Source organism: Lepidochelys olivacea, assembly GCF_965140295.1.
Source record: "Lepidochelys olivacea isolate rLepOli2 genome assembly, chromosome: 5".
Classification (NCBI taxonomy): Eukaryota; Metazoa; Chordata; order Testudines; family Cheloniidae; genus Lepidochelys; species Lepidochelys olivacea.
Genome location: NC_140415.1, coordinates 110,807,730 through 110,820,519, shown reverse-complemented (window position 1 = coordinate 110,820,519; position 12,790 = coordinate 110,807,730). Strand labels below are relative to the sequence as shown.

Genomic DNA, 12,790 nt, shown 5'->3' with positions numbered 1-12,790 from the left:
GAGGAGTTGGGGTTTGAGTGGAGAGAGTTGGTATGATTGTTTAGGATAATCAGCTATCAGTTGACCTGAAAGTTGTACTTTATTTAGTAATGTAAAATTACTAATAGGAAAGCCCTGTTGAAATTCCACATAGTGTTTTGTTATGTATCTCTTCTGGTTCTATATAAATAAATCCAGCATTTTTAGATAACCAAAGCAGGGTGAATAGTGCATGAGGATTGGCTCTGCACTGAAGATAATAGAATAAAAGAACAGCAGAATAAAATCACTGAAAGGCTTGTGAACCTTCCAAGCAAATCTGATCTAATGTGTTGCTTTGCACCAGTATCTTGACAAATATATATATTTTGGTTTCAGGAAAGACTGAGTTTCACTTTGAGATTTTGCATTCACTCAAACCTGAAATTCAGAGTAGAATTCATGGGTGAGATGTAAAACAGAAGAGACAGTTTGCACAAATTCCTTCAAACCCATTGCATTTTGCCTACTGTGGTAGGGAAATAAAATGAAAAGAAAAAAATGACTGATTATGAGTGTTGGATCATATAATATTTACAAGGATATAATTTGTATATATAATATTTACAAAAAATATAATTTTAAAAATAAATGTCAATTCATGTATTATTTGAACAACAAATACCTACAGGAAATCTGTATTCTTTAAGGGTTAAATTCTCCTGCACAGAGGGCCAGCACAAAACCCTAAGTACCACGTAAAACGTGGTAGGTGGATACGTGGTGTATAGGATCTTGTAGGGTATGCTCCGCATTGGGAGGAATTCCACCTGAAGGCTCAGGTAGAGTCTAGTAGCAGTCTAGGACAAATGGCCTGATTCTAAATAGTGCTGAACACCAACAACTCATGTTGAAAGATTATGCTCCAAATGAGGTTAAATTCTGGCTGTGTAACATTTTTATAATTAGTTAGCTCACTTTGGAAATGTTTAGTGAGATAAATCTTTTTAATGTAAACTTTCTTCACTAGTCCAGATATTAGACAAGAGTGCTGGCTATTTTGTCATAAGACTCTGCTTCCAGGCAGCTGGTAAAGTGTGAGGTTGAAGTGTTACAATGAATTTATATCATTTCTGAGTAACTCTGGCAAATACTCCAGTGGTTATGCTTTTCATTTGTAATATCTTTTGATCTTTAATGGGCAACAATAGTTATATATTAAGAGTGTGACATGACCTTGATGCTTCTGAGCACGCACAGCTGTTGTGAAAGGATAATTCTGTTCATTCGGTAAGGATCGTCTCACTAACACCTCAACAGGTATGTCCTGAATTATTGGGCCTTTCAAGAATCCCCAACCTGTCAGATTTTACTAAAACATGGTATGGGAAGAAAACATGGCAGTCAGATATCAATTCCATATTTAACCTGAGCATCCACTCACATAGTCAGCCATTCTGCCTTCCCAAATACCATCTCAACATTAACATTTTTTATGCATTCCACAGTGATGACAAATTGTTTTTTGACTCTAGCTCTGGATTAAGTATGCAAAAGGCATGTTTGCCTCTGCCAACAAACCAATAATTCTCACTAACATCTTCAGAGTTACAACATTTATAAAGTTGCAAAGTGGAGTAAACAAACCATCTGTTTGGCTTTACCATATATGTCATGCTCTCTTATTAGCATATTACGATTCATTTAGTAAACAAAATTGGTGATTTTGTTCATGTCAAAGTTATGGGGAGCTTGAAGATGATTAACATTCCTGGGACAGGCACATTAATACATTGCTTCCTCTGCGAAGTTAAATGGCTTCTCAGGAGAATCACCCCTTGTTGACAAGATGAGACTGTCAATTTTGTTTGCCTGCCACATTAGGGGCCGTAAGGGGATGGCAAGCTCTGAGAAAGAGGAGCAGTTTAGGCAGCATAATTCACTGCGAATTCAGAAAAGAAGTCTAATTCTGATAAATGGTCGACCCCAATACATCCTACCTGTTATTACAACAGACGTGCCGTATCTGTGCAGTAAATTAGTTAAACCCCTAAAGAGCTTGGTGGGAGCTTATCTTCAAGTGAATAATTTGAGTGTAGCGGGAGCCGTCTTCGTGACCAGTGTGAATGATTTGTTTCATATTGAAAGGGATTGAAATGACTGGGTTCCGCATCTTTAATTTGCGAGAACTTGCTTGTCCTTCATTTCCTACATTTAATAAGCACTTCTTTACTTTTTTTTTTTTTTTTTACTAGGTGCTGAACTGTATTTTACCTTTTGGATTTTCTTCCTGTGAAAGGTTAATATTTTCAGATTCTACACAATTTAAAGCCTCAAGAATCAATGTTATTGCCCAGGCTGCTCATATTAAAATCACCATAGTTTCAAACCAAACCAAACCCAAGGCACATTAAGCACAATCAGATAAGAAGAAAACAGAATCTGCTTAAAACTGAAAATATCTATGTGAAATCCTGGCCCCACTGAAGTCCATGGGAGTTTTACCTTTGACTTCAATGGATCCATGATTTTAGTGTCTTTCTGATCTATGTTATGTTGGCTTGGATGGATGGAGGGATTTTTTTTATTTTGTGTGTGTGTGTGTGTAAGACAGCCAGATGGTATTGAAGAGCAACTTAGACAGTAGGAAAATTAGAACTGCAAATGGAAAAATCATTTCTTAACCAGATTCCAGGTGCTAACTAAATTCTAGGAACTATTTTCTCATTCATTTTTAAAGTAAATAGGGGGAAATGGCTACTACTTCCTTCTTAAAGAAACATCAGAGCTAAGGCAAAGACTTTCTCTCATAACTATGCACACTGCTTTGCTTAGCCAAGTTTTTACTTCTCATGCTTTGATTTTAGCTGTATGAAACCCGGCATTTTCAGTGTGCAGAGATTTTGAGAAAGAAAAAATTGGCTTAGCATATGTTCGCATATTCTGGGCTTTGTTTTGAGTTTCAGGCTCAAATAAACATGGAAACTGAAAGTGAAATTTAGGCAAAAAACTACAAGTCGTCGCCTTGTTTGGGATCAAAATCACGTGAAATTGCCAACTTTTAAACAAAACCATAAATCTTCATTTATAACCTCTGGGGCAAAGAGGATCCATATGGAACTTGGCCTTATTTGTTCACACCAACAAAGAGAGAGAGGAATTATTTATGGTGGATTAAGGGGCTATAACTAGGACAAATGGGATGGTACAAAAGTAAAATTTAAGCTGAATAACAGAAAAAAAATTCTAATGAGCTGTAGGCAGCTATCAGGGTTGTGAGTTCAATCCTTGAGGGGGCTATTTAGGGATCTGGGCCAAAAATTGGGGATAGGTCCTGCTTTGAGCAGGGGTTTGGACTAGAATGACCTCCTGAGGTCCCTTCCAACCCTGATATTCTATGAAAAAAGTTTCCCTAGAGCAGCGGTTTTCAATCTTTTTGAGCTGAGTGCCCCATTTGAGTTTAAAAATTTGGTTGTCTTTCCCCGCCCAACCCAGACAAAAAGAGGTTAGTCAGGGGTGAACGTGGTGCTCCCTCCCCAAACCCCACTGCATGGGTCTGAAGCCCAAGCCACATGGCATCGCCTCTCACCCCTCCAAATATTCCTAAGGGGGTGCACCCCATAGTTTGAAAACCTCTGCCCTAGAGGAACAGTGGAAATCTCAGTGGTTGGCTGACAAGGCACTGGAACATGTCCTCATGGGAGATGGATTGAATAGCACTGGCAAAAAAAAAAAATGGTCTTGATGACCAGGTAGATTATCTCTAGCTTCTAGGAAGTGTTTGCAAATCGTAGCAAACATTCTGACAAATCTGTGCTGAGTTTTGATGGTGTAATGAAACCCCATGTTGGCTGAATGTTGTATGGTTTCAGGTTTCATAATAAAATATTAGCCGCTTTCTAGTTATAAGTGATTGATTAGTACTATTGCCTGGAAACAAGAGGGATTTTTGTTATGTTGTGTTTTAATGTAATAACCCTACAAATATTTTTTTATCACGTTACTTAATGTCGGGATCACTTACAGTAATTTAAAGCAAAGCTGTCCAAAGAGTCAAGACCCACTGCTGCAAGCTACTGAGCATCGTCTGCTTCCATTGAAGAAGTCAGGTGGTGGCTTTGCACAATACCTAGTTTTTGGATAAAAGAAGCATTCACTTTCCAATCTGCACAATACAATTTCCGCAACATTCAAATGTCCATGAAGGGTGAACTTCGTCCCATGTAGACGGGCAGCCCTGGATTGGACCTAAGTGGTATATAGGCTTTGTATCAAGCCTCCACACAAAGGTGAATTTCTCCCTGTATTATTAATTCCCTTCCACTTCAAAAAAACCATAAAAAACATTCATACTAAATAAAAATAAACTAAAATAAAGCAGTCATTACATTTTTCTTTCCAACGAATAGATAGTAGACAGAATCAGACTCATTGGCAAGTGTTGAAAGGAACTGCTGAAGAGTACCAGACTGGATTTATGAGCTGTATAAATGGCATGTGCATTTAATTGACCATATTTCTTAGACTTATAATCCCCTTTCTTTTGTTGATGCATAGTGTATCTCTTGCAAGTGAACCAGTAGGTGGGGTGGAACTACAGTGAATTTTATTTATGGAAGAATATTTTACTGAATTTCAGAATGAAAGGAAAAAATTACCACAAGTGGCATCACAGTCATATAAGATAACTGTCCATAGTCAATACAGCTGAGGGTTTCACAGAACTTCCAGTCTGACAGGGAAAAGGTGACTTGGGAAGTTTGATAACATCCCTGCATGTCCGCAGCCACAGATTTCATCTTTATCATCATCATCATCTTTTTAGCAGTACTGATTCATTCTTAAGATTGTTGAGTTTAGACTGCAGAATTTCCCTCTGGTGAGAATTTGTCCACACTCTTCTGTCCACCATATGACTAATTCATGAATAGCTATATGGAAGAAGAATATTAATTACCCAAAAAAACTAGAGCCATTATGGGCTTCATAAAACGATTAGAACTTTGGTAAAACACTTTTGCTATTGTAAATAGCATTGTACAACATGGGGGGGGCAATCCGTTTTTACAAGGAAAATTATTCAAAACGGAAATGTCTATTAGCTAAGCAGATACATGTACACTTTTTAGTATAGGACTGTTTTTTAAAATCTCAGGTCCACAACCCCTCATTCTTCCTCCTTGCCTGAGATTGGGTAGACCTAGTTTCTGTGATTGGTTGGTATCTGTCCTTTGGTGATGCTCTTTGACCTTGTATTTCTCTCTTTGGGTCTTTAGCTTTCTAATTCCTTTTATTTAATATTTATGTTATAGCAACACCCAAAGGTCCTGATCAGGATCAGGGCCCCGTTTTGGTAGGTGATGTGCAAATGTAGGGGAAAACATTGTCCCTGCCCTGAAAAGATAACTAAGAAGTCAAGGAGCAGACAAATGATGAAAGGAGAGAGAGACAAATTTGCTATGATTTTTCTACACACATACACACACACACACTTGCCATTTGTATTTATTTTAGTTATGTAATTTCATAAATAAATACTAACTATTCCAAACTGCCTTGCAGCCTAGCCAGTGGACATGGTTTACTTTCTTGCAGACATTGTGTCATGAGAAGTTATATGAAGGAGGAGTGGGTAGTAACCATACCGATCAGTTCACGGAAAGCATTTCATGCTTAAAGGATGATGTGGAAGAAAGCACAGGTATTCAGGGAGGATCAGTCAAACAGGTGGCACTCAAAGGCTTGCATGTTGCAGAAGCAGAGGATAACATGTTAAGAGTCGAGCATAGATAAGCAGAGGGGGCAGAGTTGTGAAGGATCTTGAAGGTCAGGATAAGAAGCCTGAACTTGATGTGGTGCAAAGGGTGGACCCACTGGAGAGATCTAGCAGGGGTAGTGATGTGATTCGAGTTGCAGGTAAGGAAGATAAAAATAGCAGCAGCTTCTTTGTGAGGGGTGACACGGGTGACGGGGAGTCCAAAGAGGAAGAAGTTGCACTATGGAAGACCGGAGGTGATGATGACAACAATTTTAGGACTCTGCTTATTCCTTCCTCTCTCTTTCTGTTTATGCTCTGTGCTTTTGGAACACTGCCTTTGCTCATACACTCCATTCTGAATTTGTAAAATGCCTTTCACCATGGCTTTCAACACAATCAGTTTTGCTTCCAAGCCCCACTCTCTTTTACCTATTAATACTAGTGCCTTCCTGCTTCGGGGCCTTCTCCCTTTTTATGCTGCTAGTTTCTTCCAGGCCTCTTTTCCCATAGGCTCTCCTCTCTGCTTTCATATCTTCCTTCTGTCTCAGGTCCTGTATCCTCAGCCATCCTCACCCATACATGCATGCTGGAACACACACACAGACATCTGGGTCACCAGACTTTCTTTGCCATTGAAGCTCTGGAAACACTAAGGCATTCGTTCAGGAAAGCATCTCTATTCAGGACGCTACTCAAACACCTTCTTAAGTTCTGTCCTGAGTTGGGATCTTGCAGCACGCTGCCATGTTCTTAATGCACTGGACAGGAAAAGAAAGGAATGTAGAAGCATTCTCCAGTGTAATGTGAACTCATTTTATCCCCTTTCCTATGCCACCAATCATTCACCCCTGACAATCTGAGTGGCTGGCAACTTCAACACAGAATATTCCAAATTCTAGGAGCTTTAACCTCTATGGCTTTGGTTTCAGCACAAAATTTCAAACCCACAATGTCCAAATGAATGCATGTTTTCCCCTCATTGTGCTCCTCTGATCCCTAGTGGAATGTTTTTGCATATGATATTTAGGAGCATTATTAAACACAAATGAAATAGATTAAGAAATTAATGTAAAATAATCAATTCTTTTGAACTGTGGTTGCATAATGGAAATCGACTGCTATGAATGAACTTATGTTCCGAAGTTATGAACAGCAGAGCTAATGCACTGCCATGAGTTCATCTTTATTATTGCATTACACCTGAATCTATTGATAAAGTAGTTTTTTTTTTTTAAGCTAGGGATGGCACTTAATTGAATAAAAGTCAATGTAATTATATTAGGAAAAGCCAACAGTACTGCTGACAGCGGAAAAGGGACACTGCTGAACAGAGTGCCAGAACATGTCCACACATTTCTGCACATCGTTTAGCTGACAGATATTAAAGGCTGGTACATAGATTAATTAGATTACTGATTGCCACTGCTATAAGTGAGAATTGAATCAGGGAGGCATCCTGCCCTATCATAGCATCAGTGGGATTGTGTCTTTTCACAGATCATCCTCAGGAAAGCATATGTCCATTTGGGGTCTCAGAGCATCCTTTTTAACCATGTTAATTTATTGTTATCTCTTCATTCAATGAATTTTGACGTTATTTTCACTACACATCTGGCTGCTGTTTTCCCAGCAGCGAATCAAGGAAACAGTAAGTGCAGATGTGTGAGAAACAACAGACAGCTACAGTTAACCCAGCCAGTTTTACATGGCAGCAAATTCCCATATTCTTTTTAGTGTGAAATCAAGGGTTGGGGAAAGAAGTAGGAGAAATGGTAAGAAATAAATCCAGAAGAGCATTTCAGGAGTTTGCAGTTAGCTGTTGTTTTGATAAGGACAACTGTGCTTTTACACTCATGCAATAACTCTGGTGATACCCTAGCTGCTTGTCAGCTTATATAGGCTTTCACACTAAGCATTTCCTATGCCATGCTTAGCAACTTCCACTTGGAGTCATCTGCCATCTGACACTGGAAAGGCAAGGAACAACTGCGTTGAAGCAGGAACTATAGGGACAACTTTTGTTTATCATTTATGTATGTGTACACTGCTTGCATCTGTTTAGAGCTCATTTGTGGATGATGATGTGAATTTGCTTTGTCCAATTTGATTTATGAATTTGGATTGTGTGGCTGATCCAATATCCACCAAGACAGCAGTGTAAGTGAGATGATGGCTGACAGAAAATGATCTCACAGTCAAGACATTTTTTAACCTGTATTTTATCGTTTTAAGATTTTGTTTATTTTTTAAACCAGATATGTCTAGATTGGAATGTGAATTTGTTCTCTCTCTCTTTCTCTCTCTCTTTTTCTCTCTCTCTTTCTCTTTTGTGATCTCGATTTAGCAAAAGATTAGAAAGCTGATCTTATCACAAGGTAAGCTCAGCCTTCATAAGTGCAGTGTGGGGATGTATATAATACACTTCTGTGCCTACGAAAAGCAACCGTACTATATTTGCTTGTGTGAAAAGTGTGTTTCCCACGTGGGAATAGAACAATAAATGCTTTCCACTTTTCTTTACCCTTGAACATACCTCTCAATCCTCTCTCATTATGAGAGCTCCATTTTGGACCCAAATTTACCTACATCCTGTGCAGATCTGGTTGGAATAAAATGAAGTGCAGTATCAGTTTGACATCCGATCCATCCTCAGTCGGAGAACAGTAACCTGCACTTGCAGGAAAATGCGGTTGACCATTTCTATCTCTAACTGTTCACATTTATTACTGTAAATTATGTACAACAGACATGATGAATCAAGAAACAGTTGATAGAAAGTTAAATAAATTAACCCCACATCATTTTAATGTTTCTGCATTAGTATTTGTCTTATGACCCATACTGAGTCACTGTATCATATTTGGGACTTCAGCTTATTGAGAGATATGCTCTTGTGGGATTTCTAAAAATGAAGTTTCCAGTTAGGAAATACTGCCCATATCTCACTTTTAATTTTTTCTTTTGATGTTATTCTAGGACCCGAAAGTACAGAGAACATTGGGTCATTATGTACCCTCTTGTCCAATTTTGTATCCAGTACTTTTTATCTTTTTGTTTGTTATGCTATTCCATTGATAAATCCTCTCTCCCCACATACAGACTCTGATCTTCAATTTACAATGCGCAGGCAGACCTGGTGAGCCCGCATGTTGTAAATTGTAGGTTCGTGTCCTTAGTTTGCAAACTGAAAATGTTAAGCAGTGGAATTTCACTAATTCTTATGTCACACATTTGAAATTCCAATCATTCTCCCCTCAAAATATCGGTCTCATCCTACTTCTCAGCAATGGTTCAAAATCAGAGTAATCTAATGTGAGGTCTTATAATTACTAAAACTTTATTTTGTATTATCGTAATTAAAGTGAAATATTTACCAGACATACTTTCTGTGATGAAGTGTTTTGATATTTTTATCATGTTTGTTGGTTTACTCACTAATTTTAAAAATTTTCCAGTCATTAGTGCAAATCAGTGAAGTTCTACTGTGCTTAAAATCTATAGAATATCTAAAAGGCTTATATCAAAAATGGAGAGTAAAATTCAGTGTTTAAAATAGGAGACTATATTTCACAATTACTGAGATGAAACCTTATGTTTCATTGCATATAAAGATCCTTAATTCTTGAAGATAAGACCCCAATCCAGCAAAGCACTTGAGAACATGCTTAACTTTACGCTCTTGGGGCCTGATCGAAAGCCCACTGAAGTGAGTGGGAGCTTTCCCAGAGACTCTTGAATAGTCCCACTGACATCATGCTTAAAGCTAAGCATGTGCTTAAGTGTTTTAATGGATTGAGGCCAAAGTCCTGTGCATTCAGCCATAATTTTTACTGAAAATTCTATTGCTTGAGTCATTTCAAATTACACTGGACCAAGCACTAGGAAATATATTTTGGAGGACAATAACGCTGCTTTGACAGGAGGATGGACCAGATGACTTTGGGTGAGATTTTTAAGAACATCTAGTGGCTTTTCTTGACAGTGCAGCAGTGCACACTAGAGGGCTGTAAATTTTAGAGGCTCTAAAATGTGTGTTCTAACTTCCCTACATGTAGACCCTGCTGAGGCACTCTAAAAGGTACCTAGTGCGCATTATATAGACCTGTTTGAAACAGTACTACATAAATGTACACTAGGAACCTGTTTGTTTGTCAGCGGGGTCTACACAGGGTACTTAGAGCACAACACTTTAGAGAGCTCTTAAATTTACATCCCTCTGATGCACATTGCCACACTGTGTAGACAAGCCCAAATTGACTTTCACTGGGACTTCTGCTCCTAATCCCCATAAGTGTTTTCCATCTCGTCTGGGTCTGATTCTGATCACCCTTATACTCCTTTGATTTGTGATTTTCACCAGTTTTAGTGAGATCACAATCAGGACCTGGGACTACATACTACCCAATTGTCTTACTCTTGTGCTTCTCCTGTACTGTGGGTTTTGGTTTTTCAGGGTTTATGGGTTTTTTTCTTCCTTGAATTACTGTTTCTGAAAACCCCATTTCAAGAATCAAAAACCGTATGTCACGTTGTTTATTAGGCTGAAGTATGCTTTCAACCGGAAACATAAAGGCTGCAGCCACTGCTGAGGCTAATGATGATGGGTGGTAGCGGGAAAATAAAGTAGGGTGGGTTGTGTTTTTGTTTTTGTTGGAAGGGGTTTTTGTTTACTTTGTTCTGTATTTTTCATTTTGTTACAAATTTCTCTTCTCCATTATATGAATGAGTGGATTTTCAAGAAACCAGGGGCAGCAGTAGCTTTCCATTATAAGTTATTGATAAATCAGAAATGTATGTTTCATGCTTGGCAACTATACATTTAATGAAAAATACTGTACATTTTTTTCTCTTTGTTCCCTTCCTTCTTCTTTTTGCAGGCACAGTGCTAACATAAACCTGCACCGTAAACTGTTGACCAAAGAACTGGATGACATGGGACTGGACACCTCTCAACCTTCTCTTAGTAAGGACCTCCGTGATGAATTTTTGGTGAAGATCTATGGCACCCAGCATCAAATGGGGCTTGACATAAGGGAAGACACCTCCTCACCAGCTGGTACTGAGGATTCCCACATGAATGGGTATGGAAGGGGCATGTCTGAAGACTACATGGTCCTAGACCTGAGCACCACCTCCAGCATCCAGTCCAGCAGCAGTATCCATTCCTCAAGAGAATCTGATGCAGGCAGTGATGAGGGGATTCTCCTGGATGACGTTGATGGGGCAAGTGACAGTGGGGAATCTGCACACAAAATGGACACCCCTGCCATAGGTGTAGGTATGGGTTCCGACCTTCCAGGATCCCTCATGTTCAACAATGTTTCAATGAGCAACGGTGGGATAATGTGTAACATTTGCCACAAAATGTACAGCAACAAGGGGACCCTCAGGGTGCACTATAAAACGGTGCACTTGCGAGAAATGCACAAGTGCAAAGTCCCTGGGTGCAACATGATGTTTTCCTCTGTCCGCAGCCGAAATCGGCACAGTCAGAACCCTAACCTGCATAAAAACATTCCCTTCACTTCAGTAGATTAGTTTAAGGATGGACACGCAAATGCCAGCTCTCACGGAGGGCCTACCATGTTTGAACTGCCATATACAGTATATATATGTGTGTATGTATATATATGTATGTGTATATATATGTGTGTATGTATATATATGTATGTGTATATATACACACACACACACACACACACATATATATATATATATATATATATATATACATATATATATGTAATCTTTTTCTTTTTTAACAAAAGGAAAACACCAGGTGCTTTTGTTTGTTTGTTTTCATTTTCCTTCGTTGGGTTTGGGGTGGGGGTGGGGTGGGGGTGGGGGCAGGGGAAGGTTAAGAAGGGATGGAATCTTTAACTGGGGGTGAAATACCCTCAATAAAAACCACAGAAACTTGCAATTAGCCCCAGTTTTGTTAGGATATTCTTGGTCATCTCCAAAGAGACAAATTGTTCTACCCATGATTATTGTCTGCAAAAAAACAAAAAACAAAGAAGCAAAAAGAGGGTGGGGGGAAGAATTTCTTGGTTATCATTGTGTACTTTAAGCCGTTGGGAGAAACTTCTACTAAGCATGGCTGTTACACTTGTATATATATTGAGCCTTGAGAGGCCTATGATGTAAAACAATTGTATTGATGGTGGTTTAACTCTCTCTCTTTTTTAATTTTTACAGTTACATCCAGCTGTTAGATATGCAGAAAAAAAATAGTTTACTGGCTAGCTCTATTCAATTTATGTTAGCTTTAATGCACATTTTTAAAAGAAACACGGTCTTGTTTTAACTACCTGCTATATATAAGTAATACAGAGGGGCTGGCATGCTTTACAGTACCTGATCTGATACAGCTTTTTTGTCTTGTACTATTACATAAATCCAGTCATGCACTTTTTTCATACACTACAAGGGGATGTGTAATAATATCCATGCTTTTTTTTCCCTTAAACTATTGCCATATTTTCAGTAAGTGTCTTTAAAAAAAACACACTTAGATAAAAGTGGTCTGGTCAGTATGGGGCATGAATGCCAAACAAAAAGTATTAGTATTTAGTGTTAATACAAAAGTGCCAACTTTGCACAAGTTTTCAGAAAAGAAAATATAACTAGTTACTCACTATAAACCAGAGGCTGAGTTTTTGGCTAATAGAAAAATGCTAGGGGAAGAAAAACATAAAGAACACTTGGTGCTTTTTTCAAATGTCAAATATTATTAGAATCAACAGTGCATCTTTATTTCTTATATGTTACATTACATAAAAGGAAAACAGAATTATGTGGTGTGAATCAGTGGAGGCATTTCCTCTGTTGAGCAAGGATAATATTGCAGGATATAGATGCCGAAATTACTTACTGCCGAACAAAGCTAGATACAGTGAATCCATTCTGGTGCTCCTTAGTCCCGGGCTTTTGTGTTCTTTAAAAAAAAAAAAAAGAAAGAAAAAGAAAGAAAGTCTTAACTCTGTTGTTCTGTAAAGTTGTCTGATTTGCATTGGAAAGTGCTGTAGTATGATTAAGGCATGTTTTATAAAAGCAAACAAAAGACATTAATGG

The 12,790-nt window shown here is 38.4% G+C and overlaps 1 protein-coding gene across 7 annotated transcripts in view; it reads left to right on the top strand.

The window, feature by feature from the left end:
* The window catches only part of BNC2 (basonuclin zinc finger protein 2), a 391,851-nt gene extending 380,455 nt beyond the window's left edge, over positions 1-11,396 (top strand). For all 7 annotated transcript variants that reach the window (XM_084629725.1, XM_084629724.1, XM_084629728.1 and 4 more), the window contains one exon: positions 10,594-11,396. In XM_084629725.1, coding sequence (XP_084485851.1) covers positions 10,594-11,254 — 661 coding nt within the window. In that variant the 3' untranslated portion in view covers positions 11,255-11,396. The remainder of the gene's footprint in view (positions 1-10,593) is intronic.
* Positions 11,397-12,790: the final 1,394 nt, after the last annotated feature.